At 31.2% G+C, this 19,325-nt stretch overlaps 2 protein-coding genes across 2 annotated transcripts; both read right to left on the bottom strand.

The window, feature by feature from the left end:
- LOC108733512 (myrosinase 1-like) lies at positions 1-3,358 on the bottom strand. The gene is made up of 8 exons (XM_018464685.1): positions 3,248-3,358; positions 3,089-3,183; positions 2,310-2,885; positions 2,158-2,246; positions 1,796-2,095; positions 538-672; positions 344-450; positions 1-195 (listed from the first exon to the last, which is right to left on the bottom strand). Exons 1-8 carry the CDS (start codon positions 3,298-3,300, stop codon positions 66-68), a joined length of 1,485 nt encoding a protein of 494 aa, XP_018320187.1. The 5' UTR covers positions 3,301-3,358; the 3' UTR covers positions 1-65.
- A 1,963-nt stretch (positions 3,359-5,321) lies between these two features.
- Positions 5,322-14,065, bottom strand: LOC108733535 (myrosinase 1). Its single transcript, XM_018464714.1, has 8 exons — positions 13,519-14,065; positions 13,359-13,456; positions 11,405-11,980; positions 9,261-9,349; positions 7,603-7,902; positions 6,177-6,311; positions 5,650-5,756; positions 5,322-5,554 (listed from the first exon to the last, which is right to left on the bottom strand). Exons 1-8 carry the CDS (start codon positions 13,560-13,562, stop codon positions 5,428-5,430), a joined length of 1,476 nt encoding a protein of 491 aa, XP_018320216.1. The 5' UTR covers positions 13,563-14,065; the 3' UTR covers positions 5,322-5,427.
- Positions 14,066-19,325: the final 5,260 nt, after the last annotated feature.

Genomic DNA, 19,325 nt, shown 5'->3' on the forward strand with positions numbered 1-19,325 from the left:
TTATGAAAAATAAACTTTATTCTGATACAGAAATTAATAGAAAATAATAATAATAATAATATTCTTTAAAGAATCTTGTCGTAACTGACTACTGTTCTATTTCCATACACGTATTTAATAAAATATGCTGAAGATTTTGGAATTCTAGGACGTTCGGGATCAGTAAAATTCACATAGTATAGACCATACTTAAATCTGAAAAAAAAAAGAAATACTATAAAAATTAGTATTACAAAAAAAGTGACGGATTGTCATATGTACTAGAAGACCAATGCAAATATTTGTTCTGTTTTTGTATTACTAATTAAACATAGATTTTATTTAAACTATTTGCATTTCTTACACATATCCCAGATTCCATTCAAAATTATCCATTAAACTCCAGGCTGTGTAGGCAATAACTTTGACATTATCGACATAAATGGCGTCCAAGAGAGCTTCAAGATATTGCTACAAAATTAGTTTATGGTGAATAAAATAAAGTACAAATTTCAACTATTTCGATGAATGTGGTAACAGTAAAATGTTTGAACTTACGCCATAATATGAAACCCTTCCTCTATCATCCATGTCACCAAAATCACAATATCCATTTTCCGTTACAAAGATTTCAGGGTCATTGTACGAATTTTTTAGCCACACCAGCAATTTTCTGAAACCCCATGGAACAACCTAAAGTAATAAATGTTCTTATAGCTTGTATTTCTCTCCTTGATTTTATGAAAACCAGATAGGGTAAAAAAAGTTATTTTTTTTTTTAAGTTATACTTCTTTAGGCGCGTTATGAAAAACTGACGAGAGTGAAATTTCAAGATGCGCGCGCATCACTGTAACACAAAATTAACAGGATGAAGTTGCCCACTCAACCGAATTCATTAAGTCTCGGAAAAAAGCTACCAACGAAATAGAAATAAAACCTCTCTTAGTCGCGCATGTTGGTACGCTTGTCGCCTCTGATCACTGTTTTCATGTTTATTTATAATATTTATCCACATGGTTTTAGTTTTTACAGTCACAACACGTGTTTTATTTTCATACAAGTGCGAATTATATATGTGGCAATAAAATATATTCAGTAGTGATTTAAATTGAATATTTGGATTAATATTATTTACTATTTGTGAATATTAGTGAAAAAATTGTGCTAAAATACTTTTTTAAGTGCTCCAATATAATTGAGGTTAGTTATCCCTATGTATTATTTATTGATATAAATTAAAATATCATTATTTAATATAATTAATACTAAATATTATTAAATTATCAATGTTGAATATTTATTATTGGTTATTTAATATTTACAAAATAAAGAAATAAATTTAATAGAACATTTAATAAAAAGTTCGTGACAAAAATTTAATAGATTATTTAAATATAATGTAAGACATCCGTTATTTGTTTTATTGTTTTTTATTACATACGTCTTTTCTTTATCATTGTGTGACAGAAGATTTTGACATGTTGTGTATTTTTCTATTTTTAATGATGCCAAAGAAGTATAACTTCTCACGCGCGTACATACTCGTAAGTACACGCACCCATTTTTTTAAAATCAACCACCGATGTTTTGCCTTGGATTTAAAGGTCTTTCAAGGTACATTTTTATTAATGCATTATGTTATTTAGATCTCAAATGCATTTGTTGCTACCCACAATATCAAATTTCCCTAATGCTGCTGTTTGAATCCGCTTTTTAGATTATACTGATAAAGCTATAATAACGCTATTTCTTCCTATTTTTATTTAATTGTGAATTAGTGAAACAAAAGAAAATAACAGATCTACTGAATCTTACCCGTGCACTGCCGGAACCATCCATAGTCCAACTATCATCAAACCAATATGTGGCCTTATAGTCATTGTCGTATGAAGTCTGTAGGCTGGTGCTTGGAGAATTGGCAGCTAAGTGTGAAGTATAGTGATTCAAACCCATAAAATCATAAGTTCCTTTTATATAGTTAATTTCGTCTTGGGTAAACTCTGGAAGCCTCGAACGTTTATAACCCTCCAAAAAACTTTGTGTTGCTATAGACTCTTTTACAACATTTGAATAGTCTCCATTAGATGAAAAAATTGGATTTAAATGCATACCATACTGAAAATATAGTGTGATTTGAATACATTTATAATTTTGATAATGTTTATTCTATTCATTACCAAAAACTGTCTTAATCTTTCTGCAGCTGCCTCATCGCCTGTGCTATTTGGTTCAATCCAAGCAGCACTTATTGAGATTGCGATTTTACCTGAATAACAGAAAATAAACGAATATAATCTTCTTATAACATGTTCTTGATTTTCATACAAACCTTTGTATTTTGGTTTGTATGTCGTATTATATAGGTGATAAGCAGCAGCATGAGCTTTAAGTAGATTATGGCCGCAGAGATAGTCGGCAATCCCTGACATTCCCAAAGCAGGAGCCAGCCTTGTTCCGCCATAAGAAAACATACAAGTTTGATATGGTTCATTAAAAGTTAACCAATATTTAACTCGATCGCCGAAATGTTCAAAAGCCGTTCTTGCGTATTCAGTATAGTAGGTGACAAACCTAGAATTTGTCAATCCTCCTAACTCCATAAGGTTTTGTGGAAGATCCCAATGAAACAGAGTAACCATAGCCGTAATGTTATTGGCCGCAAGTAAATTAAGTATCTTGTTGTAATAATTAATGCCTTCGTAATTAATATTGTGAGGATATCCAGTTGGGAAGATTCTTGTCCACGATAAAGAAAATCTATAAAAATCTACCCCTAAATTCTTAAGAAGTTCGATGTCCTCTTCGTATTTGTGATACGAATCGCATGCTATGTCACCATTGGTTCTATCAATAACAGTATCTGGGTTGTTATGGGTGAAATGGTCCCAGCTGTTTTCACCTTTTCCTTAAAATTATTAAGAGCATTTTTGAATTAAATAATATTAACCTTTTGATATTACTTGAATTTGAATAAAGATATTCTCGAGGATAGTAAGTTGATACGAAACAAAAGAATAACGTTTTATTAGAATTTGCGTTGATAATTTGTCCGCGAAAGTTTAAGGAATGTTACAGATGTGATTTTTTGTAATAATTAAAATTTCCTACCACTTTCGTTCCATGCTCCTTCGATTTGGTAAGATGATGTTGCTACCCCAAGCAAAAAATCATCAGGAAAGGTGTAATTTGTTGCCCAGCACCCTCTTAAACAATTACAATTATACAATTAATCCGTCACTTATGCATATAATAATAGAAACGGCTTACCTGGGAAAAACTGCAAGATGGGCAAGAAAGTATACGGTGAAGACACTGAACATGTTGATCAATGATACTCATCTACTGCAATCCGATCAGTTTCCGAATCATTTAAAGCAATGCGCTTAAGAGATTAGATAAATACTGGTTTGAATTTTATCTGTAGCACAGTGGATGGGCAGATTAAAGGGAAAAATATTTATAAGTGATTTTGTTTTGATATCAAAAACGAAAACAAACATTATCCACAAGAGAATTGCCACTGACAAAAATGAATTATAGTGATGCTTAAGCATCATTTGATTTGAAAGATTTAAAATCATGAATAGTAAAAAATTAATATAATTGAGATTTGCTTTGCTCAATAATGAAGTTTTAATTCATTCAATTATTATTATTATTATTTATAATCTGTAAGTATTAATATTGTAAGAGGTAAAGTTTCTATATTTGGATATAACGGACAATCTCAGAAACTACACACCTGATTTTAAAAATTCATTCATTAATATTCGCAATGACCCTTCAGGGCAAACATAAGCTGTAGATTAATTCGTTAAAATAAATTTTCTCTGGAAACCAATTTCGTAATGTATAAGTCGAAAAAAGAGGGTAAAATGCGTTTTTAATAAACGATGTATCTAGACGAAAATTGTGGTTCTTAAAAAGATCTATAAAAAGGTTTATCCATATGTAGGGAACAAGTCTGATAAAGAGAGGGAAAAGGCACTAATGATAAGTCAAGAGCAACTAGAGGTAATGAGAAGAGAACCAACAGAAGCAGGTAATATGGTAAAGAAAATGAATTATAAGATAGTACATGAGAAAGACATGAAGAGTATACAGAAGCAAAAATACGCGGAAGGGTTGAAGGAATTGATATGGGGGAATTGGCAAGGGACTTATTACCGAATTACTCTGAGGGAAGAAAGATAAATTGCGGTAATAGCAAGATTTAGAATGTAGAATAAATATACCGAAAATATACTGTGTGCAGAAAGAATAAAAAAAGATTCAATTTAGTATACTACATTTCTGTACCTTTTTGAGCTTCATCTGGATGAAATAAAGAAAAACAAAATTGATTTGATGTATGTTTTCTGTGTTTCCGAAACTATCGAGCAACCGTTGCGTAAGGTTGCATGAATGGTAGTTGTCTATTAGCGAAAATACGTCAAACGTATATAATTGTCAAGAGCAATGATTTATTACAATTTAGAAAGATTACATTGTTATAGGATTTAGAAAAATACAAAACTTAACAAAAATTTCTAACTTAACAAATACATGTTCTCACTCGGGTATTTTTTACAGGATTTTAAGATTTATTTATTGTGATCATCTTAATGGTTTTAAATTGTTTAATATAAATTAAAATGTAATAATTAATCGTTTATAATTATTTCCAAAAATTGTCTTAGATACTTTTAAAAATATTATCTAATAGAGATTATAATTTTTGTAATATTTTAATATACGTAGGTACTACCTAATTAATGTTACTACAAAGGGTAGCCTGAAATTGTTTTGACTTATAAGGCACATTGCGTGCTGTAAGGTCTCAAAATTTTCCAGTAATTTTCTTCCGTGAGAGGCTATTTTCCGATTCTCTTCCTAAAACATTTTTCTACGTTTTTACGTATACGTTTACCGTAGAAACCACGCTTACATCACGTCTTGATTACGACAAATTCTACAAACTGTTTTGATTATGGCTGCAACGGATGTTCTTCAGCGGATAAGTAAGATTAAGCTTGCGGATGCGAACGAGGATTGTATGTAACACAGCAAATATCCTTATAAAATATACGCGGATCCGGATAAAAATGCGGATTTTTTACAATTTGATCTTAATGTAGATGCAGAATACTACAATATAAATTTTGCGGATCTTCCACAGTTGCGGAGGCGAATGGGGAACATTTGTTACAACGCTAGTCTCGATCATAACCTACGAACATTCCGAACATGTTTTCATAAAATTTGTTCATGTTTGGGATGAAGTTGAAATCTCTTGTCCAGTATAACACTTAGTCCTGCGTTTTTTTTTTTATATGTTAGAATAAATGAAAAACCAGGTACGTGTAATTTTTAAAAAAGTGCTTTATTTTTATTTATTATACTATGTTTATCTTATAACAATAAATAACTTCAATACTTAGCGGATATAAATACTTCGTTAATGAAAGCTATTTCAATTTTTCATAGGTGAGTTGTCTGGTACGGACGATCTCTTTATAATAGAGTGCAGATCTTTTGGGGGTTCTTGGTCGCTGAGGATCAGTAAGATCGACGTAATACAATCCAAATCGATGCCTACAACAATATAAACCATAAAAAATATTCTGACCGATAGCAATTACCTATAAATATACATATACATAAACAGAAAGAAATGTAAAAAAACTTACGCATATCCAAACATCCATTCAAAGTTGTCCATAAGACTCCAGGCTGTATAACCTCTAACATTTACATTATCTTCGTAAATGGCATCCAGCATTGCTTTTAAATGTTCCTGAAAATAGAAAAGTAATAAAACCAAAAAGATTCTTAATTTTTCTATTATACTAATTTAGAGTTCTTTTTTTCAAAACAAGAATGAATGTCCTAGATATATACAACTCCAGGATACTTCCTTCGGTATTAATTTTATATTAATTTTCAGTAAATTATAGTTATAAAAGGGTCTAAAAATTTTTTTACGCATTCAAAGATATAAGTAGCATATTTGTAAATATTATATTGCTGGGCTTCTAAAAATTCACTTCAACCTTTACGGGAGCATCATGTAGAATATTATAGAGTTGTTGAATGTTTTTCCGAAACTCGTTATTTTCCAGAAGTGTGTATAAAATCCTCTGCATTTTATAAACTAGACGATGTATGCAACAAGCTTGATACTACACCAGTTACTGCTTAAAAAAGTTGAACTTACCCTATAGTAATCGATTCTATCAAAGTCATCTATTTCGCCCGCATCTGGATAACCATTTTCAGTAATGTAAATATCAGGAGAGTTATATCTTTCCTTAATCCAGTTCAAATGCTTTCGGAAACCCAGTGGGTTAATCTATAAAATAGTAAAATTTTTGAATTCAATTATTTTTCATAATTAGTACTGCTATTAGTATTATGGCATTTTATAAGATTAGGCACTCGTGGACCAATTATTCATCGACATACTGCACGTATCCTCTTTCATATTGCCATATGCATATTACAACAGGCAAATAAGGTGGAACATATGTATGTCATAAACATACCAAATTGATCATGGCTTTCGTTTACCCTACGTATAATACACTGCAGTGAAAACAATGTAGGTAACCTACAATCCTGGAACGAATCCTGATCAATGAACAAATATGAGCCTGAAATACTAGTCACTATCATTTAACATTTACTTTTAAAATTGATTGAACTTTTATATCATATCAGCCCTATTAGAATACTTTCTATTAGTTAGTTTGAAATATCGGTATTAAAATTATTATTGACGTTCTCAGCTCTCTAGATAAATACCAACTTTTCTATCAACTGTTACTAATTTTAATCCGTATTGATCTGATTGCTTCATGCAAACCCTGATGATCACGCACTCCAATCTTAAATAATAACGCACTAGGACTTTTTCGTATTAACATTAACTTTAACAGGTAATCCAATTTTTATCAGTTGAAAAACGCGACCTTTATTATCTTCTGTTTGTAATATTAAGCAATCAGTTTTTTATTTAATTCCATTATTAAACTTTACAATGCCATTGCTGCAATATCTCAAAGTAAAAACACGCCTGTTAACAGCATAATGATATTTATTTATTTCTTTATTTATTAGCAATCGAACGATTTATCTTTTTATTTCCTATGGAAAATTAATAATTTCTTTAATAACGCTATTACACTAGATAATAAAGTAAATAATTAATCGGAGTCGTTACTGTCAAGTAAAAGTTCTAATCAGTTTCAAGTACATTTTGTTTTCAATTTATTAAAATTATGAATGAAATAATTTCTATACGGGGTGTTTATTTCACAATGGCCGAACTGTTACAGTGTCTGTCAACTTATTATACGATTTTGTCACTTTTAATGTTTATAAACATAAGAGGCCCCTATCAACAGTTTTTCGTTAAAAATCCGTCAACCAAGAATTGAAATTTCATTGGTTTAATGTTTTTCAACGGGACTTAAGGTGGTTTGGGACATTGGTAAGGGTGCTATTTAATGGATAGCCTGCCAGAACGAAGACATGAGCAATTAGTTGTAGCAGTTTTGTGGGGTATCCGATTATCCGGGGCCCGGCAAAAACAAGATCCGGTTTTTCTCTAATAGGTGTAGGTAATAAAAGCTTCCACTTACCCCGAACCAAGGAGCTATAGTCATTGGCCAGTCTCTATCAATCCATGATTCTACCTGATGATCATTACTATAAGACACCTCTAAACCGTCATATTCGGCGCCTTTTGCCTTTCTTGCAGTATAAAAGTTAAGTCCCATAAAGTCCGCTGTGCCCTTAATATATTCTATTTCTTCCGGAGTAAATTCCGGTAGCCGTGATCTTCTATAACCCTGGGCTGCACTTTTCCTTGCTACGAAAGTTTTCATCACTGGGGGATAGTCGCCCTGACTAGAAAATATTGGATGGGCCCACCAACCAAACTATGGAATTAAATCATAATGTTTTAAAATACGATGAAACTCATTTCCTTAAAAAACGATCAAATATGTCGATTGTATGCCAATTACGTTGTACCTATCAATTAATTAATAAAGAAAAAGGAACGCCCTTTTTCATACAGAGACTAACAGAGAAATTCCAATATAATTGATTAATAACTGATAATTTTTTATAGTTATCACAAAAAATCTGTCAAGTGTGAGTTCTTGACTCGCGTGCCCACTGTTTCGTATCTTATCAAATGCATTAACTGTAGGTATAAACATGTTGAAAAGATATAACTTTGCATTAATAATAATTACGTTACATTGCAGTCGATCTCATATATAATACTTATTTTTTGTAAAATTGTATTTTAGAAATATATAAGATCAAGAATTTTTGCTATAAGTAGTTTCCCTGTTTTCTTTTTTCAAATTATTCAAGATCATAGAAAATATTTTTGTATTTCTCATGATAAGCCTCTTGATTTACAAAATTACACCCCGTGGGGCGAGGAATGGTAAAAATATATTGAGGGTTGGGGATAAATGTTTAAATTTAGAATATGGAAGCACTGCCTCGGTTGGGGGGGGGGAGAGTGAAAATATGATGAAGAAGGGAGATTACCTTGTATAACACCAAATGGATCGGGCTAATTCGATGAGGCGCAGAGGTTAAGATGAAAATTGGAAATTTTAATTGTTTAGATGAGGAAAGCGTCGGTTAGCTAGTGTGGGGAGGTGGTAGGAATGACCTTGTACAATACTGAAATAGGGCTTTCAATGAGGCGGAGAGTTGCCGGACAAAAATCGGTAACTTCAGAAAGAAACTAACCCAACTCGATCTAACCTAAAACTCTTTGTAGATTAAAAAGTAAATTTTGCTTCCCACTCCTCCACCCCATCTGAAAACACTTGTTTACTTTTGTATGAGACCATTTCCACCACCTTCACCCCCTCCGAAATTGTAACCGACGATCAATTCATATATACAATTACTACTTATGTAGGTGTATCGTTTACCCCTATCCCCTATACCCCTACGCTTAGCCAACAACTAATTTCAACGGGAATGTACATTATTAACCGCCCTTTATCATCCCCTGCAACATCTAACCTTTACCGGCGTGGTGTGAATATGTAAACAATTATCAAAATCAACTGGTGCAAAATATGTAAGATAATAAATAAAATGTACTGATATGTCAAATAATACATGCTTTCTGAGAAAATTATCTGTTATATACGTACATGGACAGGTTGTCAAACAGGTAAGTGATGTTGTAAAGCTTTTGTTTGTTTAGGGTAGCGCGAAATCTTGAAAAATTAGAACAAAAGATGCTAATTACGATACTTACATACATTTGCATCATCCTCTCTGCAGCATCGTCATCGTAAGTTGAATTACCTTCATACCAAACACCATTTATGGTAAAGCCAACTGTGCCTTGATGATTTTCAGAAAAAAAACACGATTAATGTCTTTTTTAAAACTCAAGTACTTATTCTTTGTGAAACATTATTGAGATAAACAAATAAAACTATATATTTTATTTTAAATGTTTACATTAATAATAGAAGAATGTTTTTAATTGTTTCTTCTTAGCTATCACTTATACGTTATTTGTATTGAATTAAAAATTGATTCTCTTCTTATCTTATAAGTGAAAGGAAAGCGAATGATATATTAGTATTTAATACTTTTTATAACACTTTTATTTTTGGAAAAAAGTAAAGTAACTGAATATGTATTAAACCGTTCCTTAAAACAACACCATGATATTTTTAACGATAAAATCGACTACAAGGTCAAGTTTCCTACATAAACGGTACAATATTGTAGTAGAAACTTTTTATCGTTTCCATGTAGATAACTGTTGATTGATTTCGTTTTGAGATTGTTTACGGTAAATGGTTTATTAAATACGATATTATTGTTATTAAAATTGAAGAGTTTACAATTATTATCTATTAATCTAGCTCAATGCCTACGTAGGTATCAGTAAATCTGAACTGCAATGGTCCACATGGCTTTTTTTTAACTATTTTTAACTATATATGTACATGACGTAGTGTTTTGAAATATGGATACATGGAGCAAGGATCAGGTCAGCTCCCAAAATGTAAATTAGTTTATCGGTCGGGGACAAACGTTTTTCAAATATTATTTCAACTGAAATGTCATAATTCCTTTATGGGTTTTAACATAATTTTATGTGGTAGAGAAAAAAAAAGAATTTTCTAAATCATCCCTTTACCCTCGCAAAAGATGTCGCTGACCCTTCACCCCCTTTAAACAAAAAATTAAATCTCTTCCTAACAAAAAAAAAATGAGAATTCACTCCTCTTGAACGATTTTCTTTACCAATATTTCAAATTAAGTTCTGTTTTGTTTCTTGAAATTCTTTTATAGTTTTTATTACTTCTACATCTCTCTCAATAAAATAGACTTAAAATTTCTGGCGATGCAGAGTTATAAAAATATTAGTGTAAATAGTTTATATAATCCATCGCTTTTGTAATTAATATTGACAATATTTATTTACCTAAATATTATAGGGATATTTACAATTTACCCCACAAGCCCGTTCCTTTGTAAGCGAAAATAATAAAAATTACAATTTGGACCCGAATTTGTAAAAGTAAAATCCCAGCAGAAATAAGTTTACTAGGTATTTTAGTTGATATTACAAATTTAATTGTAATAATTAAGAAACTTGAAGTTATTTTTAAAGAAACATGTCAATATTGAGATTATTACAAGTTACCTATTTTTGCGTTATCATAAAAATTTAGTTTTCTTCGCGCAGTATCCCCATTACTCTAAAAGAATGTAATGGTTAATGTAAACCTTCTCCGTGCCTCATTACAAAAGTAATGGGTAATAAAACTGTAATGCATTATGAAAAGCAGTGTATTATTCGCAATGCTTATGACGTAGCATGGAATCTTTAATAAAAGAAGAATTTTAAAAATGTAATTTATTTATCCAGAAACTACCCCGAATGATGAAGTCAACAAACTTTATATCCTTGTAGCATTTCTAAATAAAGGCAAACGATATTTTTAAATAAGTTGATCCTTATAAATAAAGCGAATATTTAGTCGTAACTATCGATCATAACAATTGAATTTGAGATTTACATATCATCTGGTTTGCAGAAATTGAAAACAGAAAAGTAATGCGTTTAAGTATAAGTACAGCTTACGTCAGTCCAATATCGATTTGAATAAAGTATACACGGTATTCTTTAAGTTGCTATTAACGCATTAATACTACGTAATAGTTATAACACTTTGGCTTAATAATACCAATTGCAAAAGAAGAATTATTCAATTGTACAAATGAAAGGTAATGGTATTAAGAAATATCTACGTTATGACCCTTTGAATATTTATAGGATGCGTGTAATCCAAGGACAAACTGTTTCAACTTATACTTTGTAAGCCTTAAAATAAAAATGAAATTTGTGCATTGATACAGATAAGATAATTTACTTACCATTTTGACTTTCTCTGTACGTGTCGTTGTAAAGATGGTAAACCGCTGCATGAGCTTTCAATAAATTATGTCCACATAAGTAGTCGGCAATGCCTGATAGATTAAGAGCAGGTGCCTTGTCCATGTTTCCGTATCCTTCCTGACAAATTTGGGAGGGTTCGTTGATTGTTATCCAGTATTTTATACGATCGCCCAAATTATCGAACAGTACCCTTGCATATTCAACAAAATGGTTAACAACTAACGGATTAGTCCAGCCACCTAAATCTTGAAGGGCCTGCGGAATATCCCAATGATAAATTGTTGCCACAGGGATTATGCCGTTGGCAAGTAATTCGTCAACTAGTTTACTGTAATAAAGAAGGCCTTCTTTGTTTAAGTTGTACGAAAAGCCGTGTGGATAAATTCTAGGCCAACTAATCGAAAATCTGTAAAATTGTACACCCAATTCCACACACATCGCCACATCTTCTTTATACTTATGGTAGGAATCACATGCCACATCACCGTTACTTTGATCCAATATTAAATCAGGTCTTTCATGTGTTAATCTATCCCATATATTTTCTCCTTTTCCTATAAATACGATAATAAGGCAATTATCATATATCCAACAAAAAAAAAATGGATAAATAAACGAAAATTCTTCAATACTTACAAAACATTACTGTAAGTGGATTAAATATAAATTAATTACATTCAGATTAAAAAACAAATTATCATCATTACCGACAACAGCTTGATTAAAACGGAGGTTAATAATTTCAAAAGTAATTTATTAAGAATAATAATATCACCTACATATAATTAACCATTTTACTTTTTATTCAATGTTGCACATTATCTAACGTAATATAAGAACGGACTTGCTTTTTTATACAAATAGAATTAATAACTACATACTTTAAAATACACTTGTAAAAATAATAATTAAAGAACCTGTTACAAAATGCTAGCTGATTTACTTTCAATTGCTTATCTAGAATTTTGAAATTACATTAAATAGCTGACTCAATTAATAATTGAGAGTAATTTTATTTAGGGAATAGCTATGCAGTTATTCAAGGTTTACGAAATGTATAGATATATTCCATTTTACAGGAGATTTTAAGAAAAGGTTTATGTAACACAGTGAGCTTTTTCTCATTTCATGGTCAAACAACCACAATTTTTTATATTAAAACTTTTTAGTATAAGAAAAAATAAGTAGCAATATATCAGCAAAAATCACTTATTCATAATTATAAGTACGTGTAGTACATTTTATTTAGGATGAAAAGCTTTGCCTAATATTTGGCGGTAATGAATAAGATAAACAATGATCGCACATTAATCTCTTTGGAACCAATTGTTTTCGATTACGTTTATTTGTTTTGATAAGGTTAATTGTTATATTTAATAAATTATTTTTATTTTTCAATAATGCATTTCTTTTAAGTACATGCATTATTGTAATAGCCAACAAACAAACAATAAAGCTGCTTCAATTTTTCATCAAGCATTTGGTCATAAAAAATGTAATGTTTAACCAAACAAATTGTAAACAACTTTATTGTTTATTGCACTAGTAGATATGTATATATAGAAAATGGTTGATAAGAAATCGGTGTTACATTGTGTTTAAAAAATACCAATAAGAAGTGTGTAATTGCATGAAACTTTAAACAACTACTAGTACATGCATATTTTACGCTAAAATTGTTTTATTTTAACAAGTGTATACAACTATCAAATTTTAATTATAAATCCCCTTAAGCAATTTAAATTTATTGGCTGATAATGATTCGGGTTATCTCGCAAGTGGTGCTGGTCAATTTTATAAATCCGAAACATTTGTTGTCAATACTATTGTGTGAATAACTGAATCTATTTTATGTTCTGAGGAAGTCACGGCATTCACAAGTGAATGAAAAATAAATGGTGTTTTAGTCTTAGTTTATATAAAATAACTTACCACCTTCAATCCAGGCTCCTTCCACTTGATAGGCAGATGTGGCTGTCCCAAACAAGAATCCTTCCGGAAAAGTGTAATTGTAAGCGAAGGAGGATGTTCTACAATAAAACGAAACGTCAGAATGATTCGAGCTTCACGGTATCTTATGTGTTATTGTTACCCCAGCGAGAGAACGAAAGCAACGGTGATTAGAGCAAGATCCATTTTGACCGAATTAATTTGTTATCATTGCTAAAATACTGGACGATATCTTATTTATGTACGATTTTTATGATCAAAATTACAGTTAACTAGAAACGACCTTCGACCGCTTAGCGGCGGTTTACAAAACAAAAATTCTGTCGAATTTGGATGACGCCCCCCCTCTTGTCAAGGTGGTTTTCGAGTAAAGCACTGAACACTATGTGCGCGTCTTTTTTTATTTATATCTGTGAAATTGTACAACCCAGCAGCAAACTATTATGTACAGTATGCACATAAATAAATAATTTGTTAATCTCAGATAAGGATTTCCTTTAATGTACCATGTAAAATGGAAAATAACTTGTCTGACATACTTTTCGCAGGTAATTCCTCTATAATTTTTCGTTGGAAAATTATCGCACCTCCTGCGATGCACTTGGGATATCAAACTCGCATTATACAGGGCGTTCACAAAAAAAATTATAAATTTCAAAATTGCACATTCACCCTCTTTTAATAAAAAAAAAACTATCCACTGCAATTTTGTTTATTTAACTCACTAAAAATTAAATAGCCGATAGACTACCGCTTTGTAAATTGTTTATTTAAACCTTAATCGATTGTATATTTATATAACTCAAGCGAATACTGATATATATATATATACATCTACTTATAGATAATGATTAATAAAAAATAGTCAACGTGAAGCTTATTGTAACGATTTAAAAAAGTAATATACCTTCACTAGCAACACGTTGCAAAGTAGGTACAATTTATAGTTTAAATTGTTTTTCAAAGGCGTAGTAAAACCATTTGAATGCGTTGAAAATTGCTGTAATGAGCAGAACACTATTTTTTTTATGTTCTAATGAATCTTAATTACAGCGCACCTTTTTATTCCGTAATTGACATGTGCATTGTATCCTTCGTGAATCCTTTCGTTTTAAATTAGGCATATCCAAATCACCATTTTAAAACATGACAACGTAGTCCCAATTTCATTCATACATATATACTCATTGTAGTTTTAAGAAATAATAACTTCTAAATTAACTTTAGTTTCTTTTGACAATTAAGTTATCAAAAGTTCTTATGTAGCTTATAGAAACATTTTAGTTTTCTTCTCTTTCCTCTATGAATATAAAGAATCAATACAATACGAGGTTACACGTTACAGGATTTTAAGGGAGCTATAAAGTTCTTAATAAGGTTGTTATTTAAATTTATTTCAGAATACATCCTATTGGGGTTTATTTAAAAAATACAAATAGAAAAACAAATTATAAGTTTTAGTTTTTTTTTTTGACAATTGAGTTCTCAGAAGCTTTTGTGTAGCTTTTAAAAACATTTTAGTTTTCTTCTCCTTGCTCTACGAATGCAAAGAATCAATACAAATATGAGGTTTTTATTCTTTGAAAACCAATTTCGACCATAGTTACAGGATTTTATAGGGCTTAGAAGTTCTTAATAAGGATGTTATTTTAATTTATATTGGAATATAACCTTTTGGGATTTATTTAAAAAATAGTCCTTCAAAGACAAAAAAATGAAAATTGTTGAACTCGAAAAAGAAATTATTTATATTTGCTGGTACAGTTTCATTACTATATTAAATACTTGTATCCTTGATAAATCCCTGTGGACTACAGGATTGGACAGTATTATACGATGACACACTCCTGTTGTAAATTGTGAGCCCATTTACGTTCACACAGAAGGCGGGCCTAACTTTACGTGACGATATCTCGTAAGCACTTTTGCAAATGACGGAATTGATAATATCCTTGATGATGATAGACGTCATCCGTAAGGCTCGCCCTCATTGTGGACATTTTCAAGCAGTCTACCATCCATATATTGGTCTAATATCCTTGCCTCTAGCCAAGGACAAAATCGGTTGTTGCTTTAGGTAGTAAGGCTAAAAAACTTTTGATGGCTTCGATTTTTTTCGTAACTTGTAAATATTTTCTTTAAGCGGGATTAGTTTTACTATTATAAATTTTCACTGTGACACTCAATATTATATTATGAAAAATTGAATAAAAAGCGATTAGAATCATAAGATTATGGTAGGGAAAGACAACCAGATCGAAGTACTTATACTATCCAGGATTGTTAGGATTATTAGCAGTGTAGCACCAGTACCTAAATATATGTTCGAAACAAAAATTAAGAAGTTAACTCGAATTTTCATTAACTTGAACATTCAGAAGGTTTGGCTGTACTTAGTTTTTGAAAGTATCATTACGGAAGCTTCTGTTGTAGCTTATGATGTGCTTGTTTTCTAAACGTTTTGTTCTTCTTTATCGACACATCATCAATGGTCAGTTGGCTTAGGAAGTATGAAAGAGCCAGAAAGAAGATTACAAATGAATTTGCGCCATTTAAGAAATCTCAAAAAGTGCGATAATAATCTATATTTGTAAATGGAAACCATGTATAATTATTGCAGTTTACTTATTTCCTAATTATCCGTTTTTCGATTGACGGCATATTATTTTTTACGTTTGCGTAAACCACGAAAAAAAGTTTGATGACCTCCGAAATGATTAAAATAAATGACCGTCACATTAATATTATTTGGATCAAAGTTTTGTCACAATTTTTAATATTTGCTGATTAATTAATCCTGATATCATCATCGCTCAATGTTTTGGTTGTAGTAAACAGCTGTGCGTAATAGGTGGTGCCATTGATACATGTATTTATTATATTTTTTAACATTCAGAACCTTGACCTACAGCTAAAGGTCATTTCAATACATACACACGTATCATTTGGATATGCCTCTATAAATAAATTGTCCGTAGAACGTCTGTCTGCTCTTCTGTGTGGGTGTTAAGTACGATAATAATGAAATACGAGGAAGTCAACAATAATTTGGTAGGTAATTTGTAGGTACTTCTGTAAATTGATAATGGCAGATCTACAAAAATTTGCGGGAGTTATGAAACCCATTAACGTTTTACACATACATAAGCGCAATTGAAATATACTCGATACATTGATAATGTAATAGTTTGTTTAAAAAAAATAAATGACCTCTAGTAGTTACATTATTACTTGCGGTTTGTTAATATACGCATTTTATAATAGTTGATGTTCCTTCATTATATTATGCAAACTTGCAACAGGAAATATGAAGAACAGAGATAAGGTATCCGTACATGAATAATTCATTATCGAATTAATTTGTGGGTGAGAATATCTACCAACTGTTTTAAAAGTTATATGCTCCCTAATTAAGGTAGTTTATATTAATTAATGTGGAAGACGGAATGTTATTATTATTATGATTTTATTCCATTTATTACGGTTATTGTGACGTTTATTTATTATTAATAGCAATCATTGAGTTTTAAATCGGGTATACGATGTACAAGGGTTGCTCAGTAAATCCTTAGAAAGTCCAAAAGGATCCAGGGTGACTTAGTAGACTAGACATTTGTCGCACCACGTGGTTTCATTCTTAATGTCGATTTAAGCAAAACACTTTTGTTTGTACAGGCAATTAGGAAAAAGTGAGTTTCGAGCGAGATGATTAAAAACTTATATTTAAAAGAGTTAACATTGAAGAAGATCAAAGCTGAATTGGGTAAATTTCAGAGCACAACTGCTCTTGTGTTTGCAACTGTTTACAATTGGGTGAATGAGTCTAAAAAGGTGAACATCGTTCGGGACGTCCGGTGGAAGTGACAAAATTTATGAGATGGTTGACTGAAACCGTTGAAACGAATCCATAATGTTTGCAAAATAAATTATTGTTAATTAAAACATACTATATACCAAAAATATATAGTAATCAATAACATATAGAAATAAGGATAAACGATCTATTCTAATACAATCTTAATTACCAATTTTTATCAGGTAGATTTTTTGTTATCATCATCATAAGGTTATCAATCCTAAGACTGGTTGGACACGTACCTCCATTCTTTCCTATTTTGAGCAAATTTTCGCATTTTCCTAAAACTAGAACAGTAGTAGTCTAATCTAAGTCTGCCTCTACTCCTCTTAACTCCTACTTCTGCTTCTAATATGTCTCTGAATAGCCCTCCGTGCCTGAAAAGGTGTTCTACCAACTTATCTAGTCTATTTCTTATAGACTTCCATAGAATTACCCGGTATCACTATCCAGTACCCAATTGGATTCTAAAGAAAATTCCGAATCCTACAAAACATGGTTACACCGCTACAATCTAGAGATAAAGGAGTGGGTTTTTGATGGCCAACGGGCTCCAAAGAACGCAAAGATGGTAAAATCAGCCGGTAAGGAGATGGCCACGATTTTTTGGGATGAGTACGGAATCATCTACACCAGTTACTTGGAAAAAGAAACAATAATAATTGGAGAGTATTGTGTCGTTATTGCGCCGGTTGAGAGAAGAAATAAAAACAAAGCGCTCTTTTTGGGAAATGAAAAAACCCTCTTCCGTCAAGAGAATGCACGGGTGCACACCTGTACAGTTTCCATCATAGAATGACCGTTTAAATTATTGCATCATCCGCCGTATTCACCGGATGTGACCCTCAGTAACTCTTTTTTATTTCCAAATTAGAAAAATGACGTGGACGTCGGTTCACGTTGAACGAGGTCATCGCACACACAGATGCCCATTTTGACGACTCTTCAAAATCTTATGTTTTAAAAAGTATATAAAGCTAAAAGGAGATTATCTTGAAAAATAAAAAAACACCTAAAATAACTTGTTTTTCTTTCTTTCTCTAAGGACTTATTGCGCAACATCTGTTTTTATGGGTCATATTATAGGTACTTGTACATACGTACCTAATACATACAAAAGAAATATAAAATGTTTTGCACAATAAATATTTTACTGTTATTTAATTTTATTATCGTCAATCTGCTTTATCTATAACAAATAATTATTGAATTGACGTACTTCTGAAATATTTGCGTGAATATTAATTAAAAGTATAGGTTAATTACGTAGGTCTCCATCAGTATTCTACGTTATACAAAGTGTTACTTTTTATACAAAATGTTATTTCGTTTTTCATTCGTCAATGCGGTTTCACACTAATACACACTTCTAAGACGTAATACGGTGGATTTACGTAAGAAAACAATTACAAGAAAAACTATTATTTTTTAATTACAACATTTACGTCTTTTTGGAATTTATGATGATGATGATATCGCAATCATCTCAGTATTACACCCAATAATAATTGTTTGTAAATCTTGAAAAATGAGCGCATGTTTACACGTCTACACATATGTGCATGTAACACAAAAGTGTTAGTACTTTAGTGATTAATTTTATCACCTAATTGTTTTAATTCGAAAAATATGTAACAGGTACTTTTGCAAGTGTGCTTCAACAATCTTGTCGAAACACTAACCTACATTAAAATATTGGATTATTAGGTCAATTAAAAACTAAATTGATTTTATATAAAATGCAAATGTTCAAATATCCATGTACGATTAAGTTAATACAGCGTTGTCAGGTGATTCTCTTTTATTCCCTAGTTTTTTTGCCGAAATCTCCCTAGATTTCACTAATAATGCCTTAGACAAAAATTTTCAGTCTCTCTCCAGTCTCTCAGAGTCTTTCAGCGTCTCTGAGAGCGTCTCTCACAGTCTTTCACAGTCTCTCAGTTGTTGCCTAGGTGTTTTTATTGATCGCTCACAGTCTCTGTATGAGAGACTCGAACGATAAAATTGTTAATTTAGAGATTCGAGTCTCTCACAGAGAGACTGAATGAATAAAACCGAAAAATTGAAAGACTCGAGTCTCTCGTAGAAAGACT

The sequence above is a fragment of the Agrilus planipennis genome, unplaced genomic scaffold, assembly GCF_000699045.2.
Source record: "Agrilus planipennis isolate EAB-ADULT unplaced genomic scaffold, Apla_2.0 scaffold44, whole genome shotgun sequence".
Classification (NCBI taxonomy): domain Eukaryota; kingdom Metazoa; phylum Arthropoda; class Insecta; order Coleoptera; family Buprestidae; genus Agrilus; species Agrilus planipennis.

What these genes read in the sequence shown, in the direction of transcription:
- LOC108733512 (XM_018464685.1), bottom strand. Translation starts at nt 3,300, where the DNA reads ATGTTCAGTGTCTTCACCGTATACTTTCTTGCCCATCTTGCAGTTTTT. An exon ending in AAAGATTAAGACAGTTTTTG is followed by an intron (nt 2,096 to 2,157) that starts GTAATGAATAGA and finishes CTATATTTTCAG; the next exon opens with TATGGTATGCATTTAAATCC. An exon ending in GAAGGGTTTCATATTATGGC is followed by an intron (nt 451 to 537) that starts GTAAGTTCAAAC and finishes CTAATTTTGTAG; the next exon opens with CAATATCTTGAAGCTCTCTT.
- LOC108733535 (XM_018464714.1), bottom strand. Translation starts at nt 13,562, where the DNA reads ATGGATCTTGCTCTAATCACCGTTGCTTTCGTTCTCTCGCTGGG. An exon ending in CTATAGCTCCTTGGTTCGGG is followed by an intron (nt 6,312 to 7,602) that starts GTAAGTGGAAGC and finishes ACTATTTTATAG; the next exon opens with ATTAACCCACTGGGTTTCCG. An exon ending in GAATGGATGTTTGGATATGC is followed by an intron (nt 5,555 to 5,649) that starts GTAAGTTTTTTT and finishes ATATTGTTGTAG; the next exon opens with GCATCGATTTGGATTGTATT.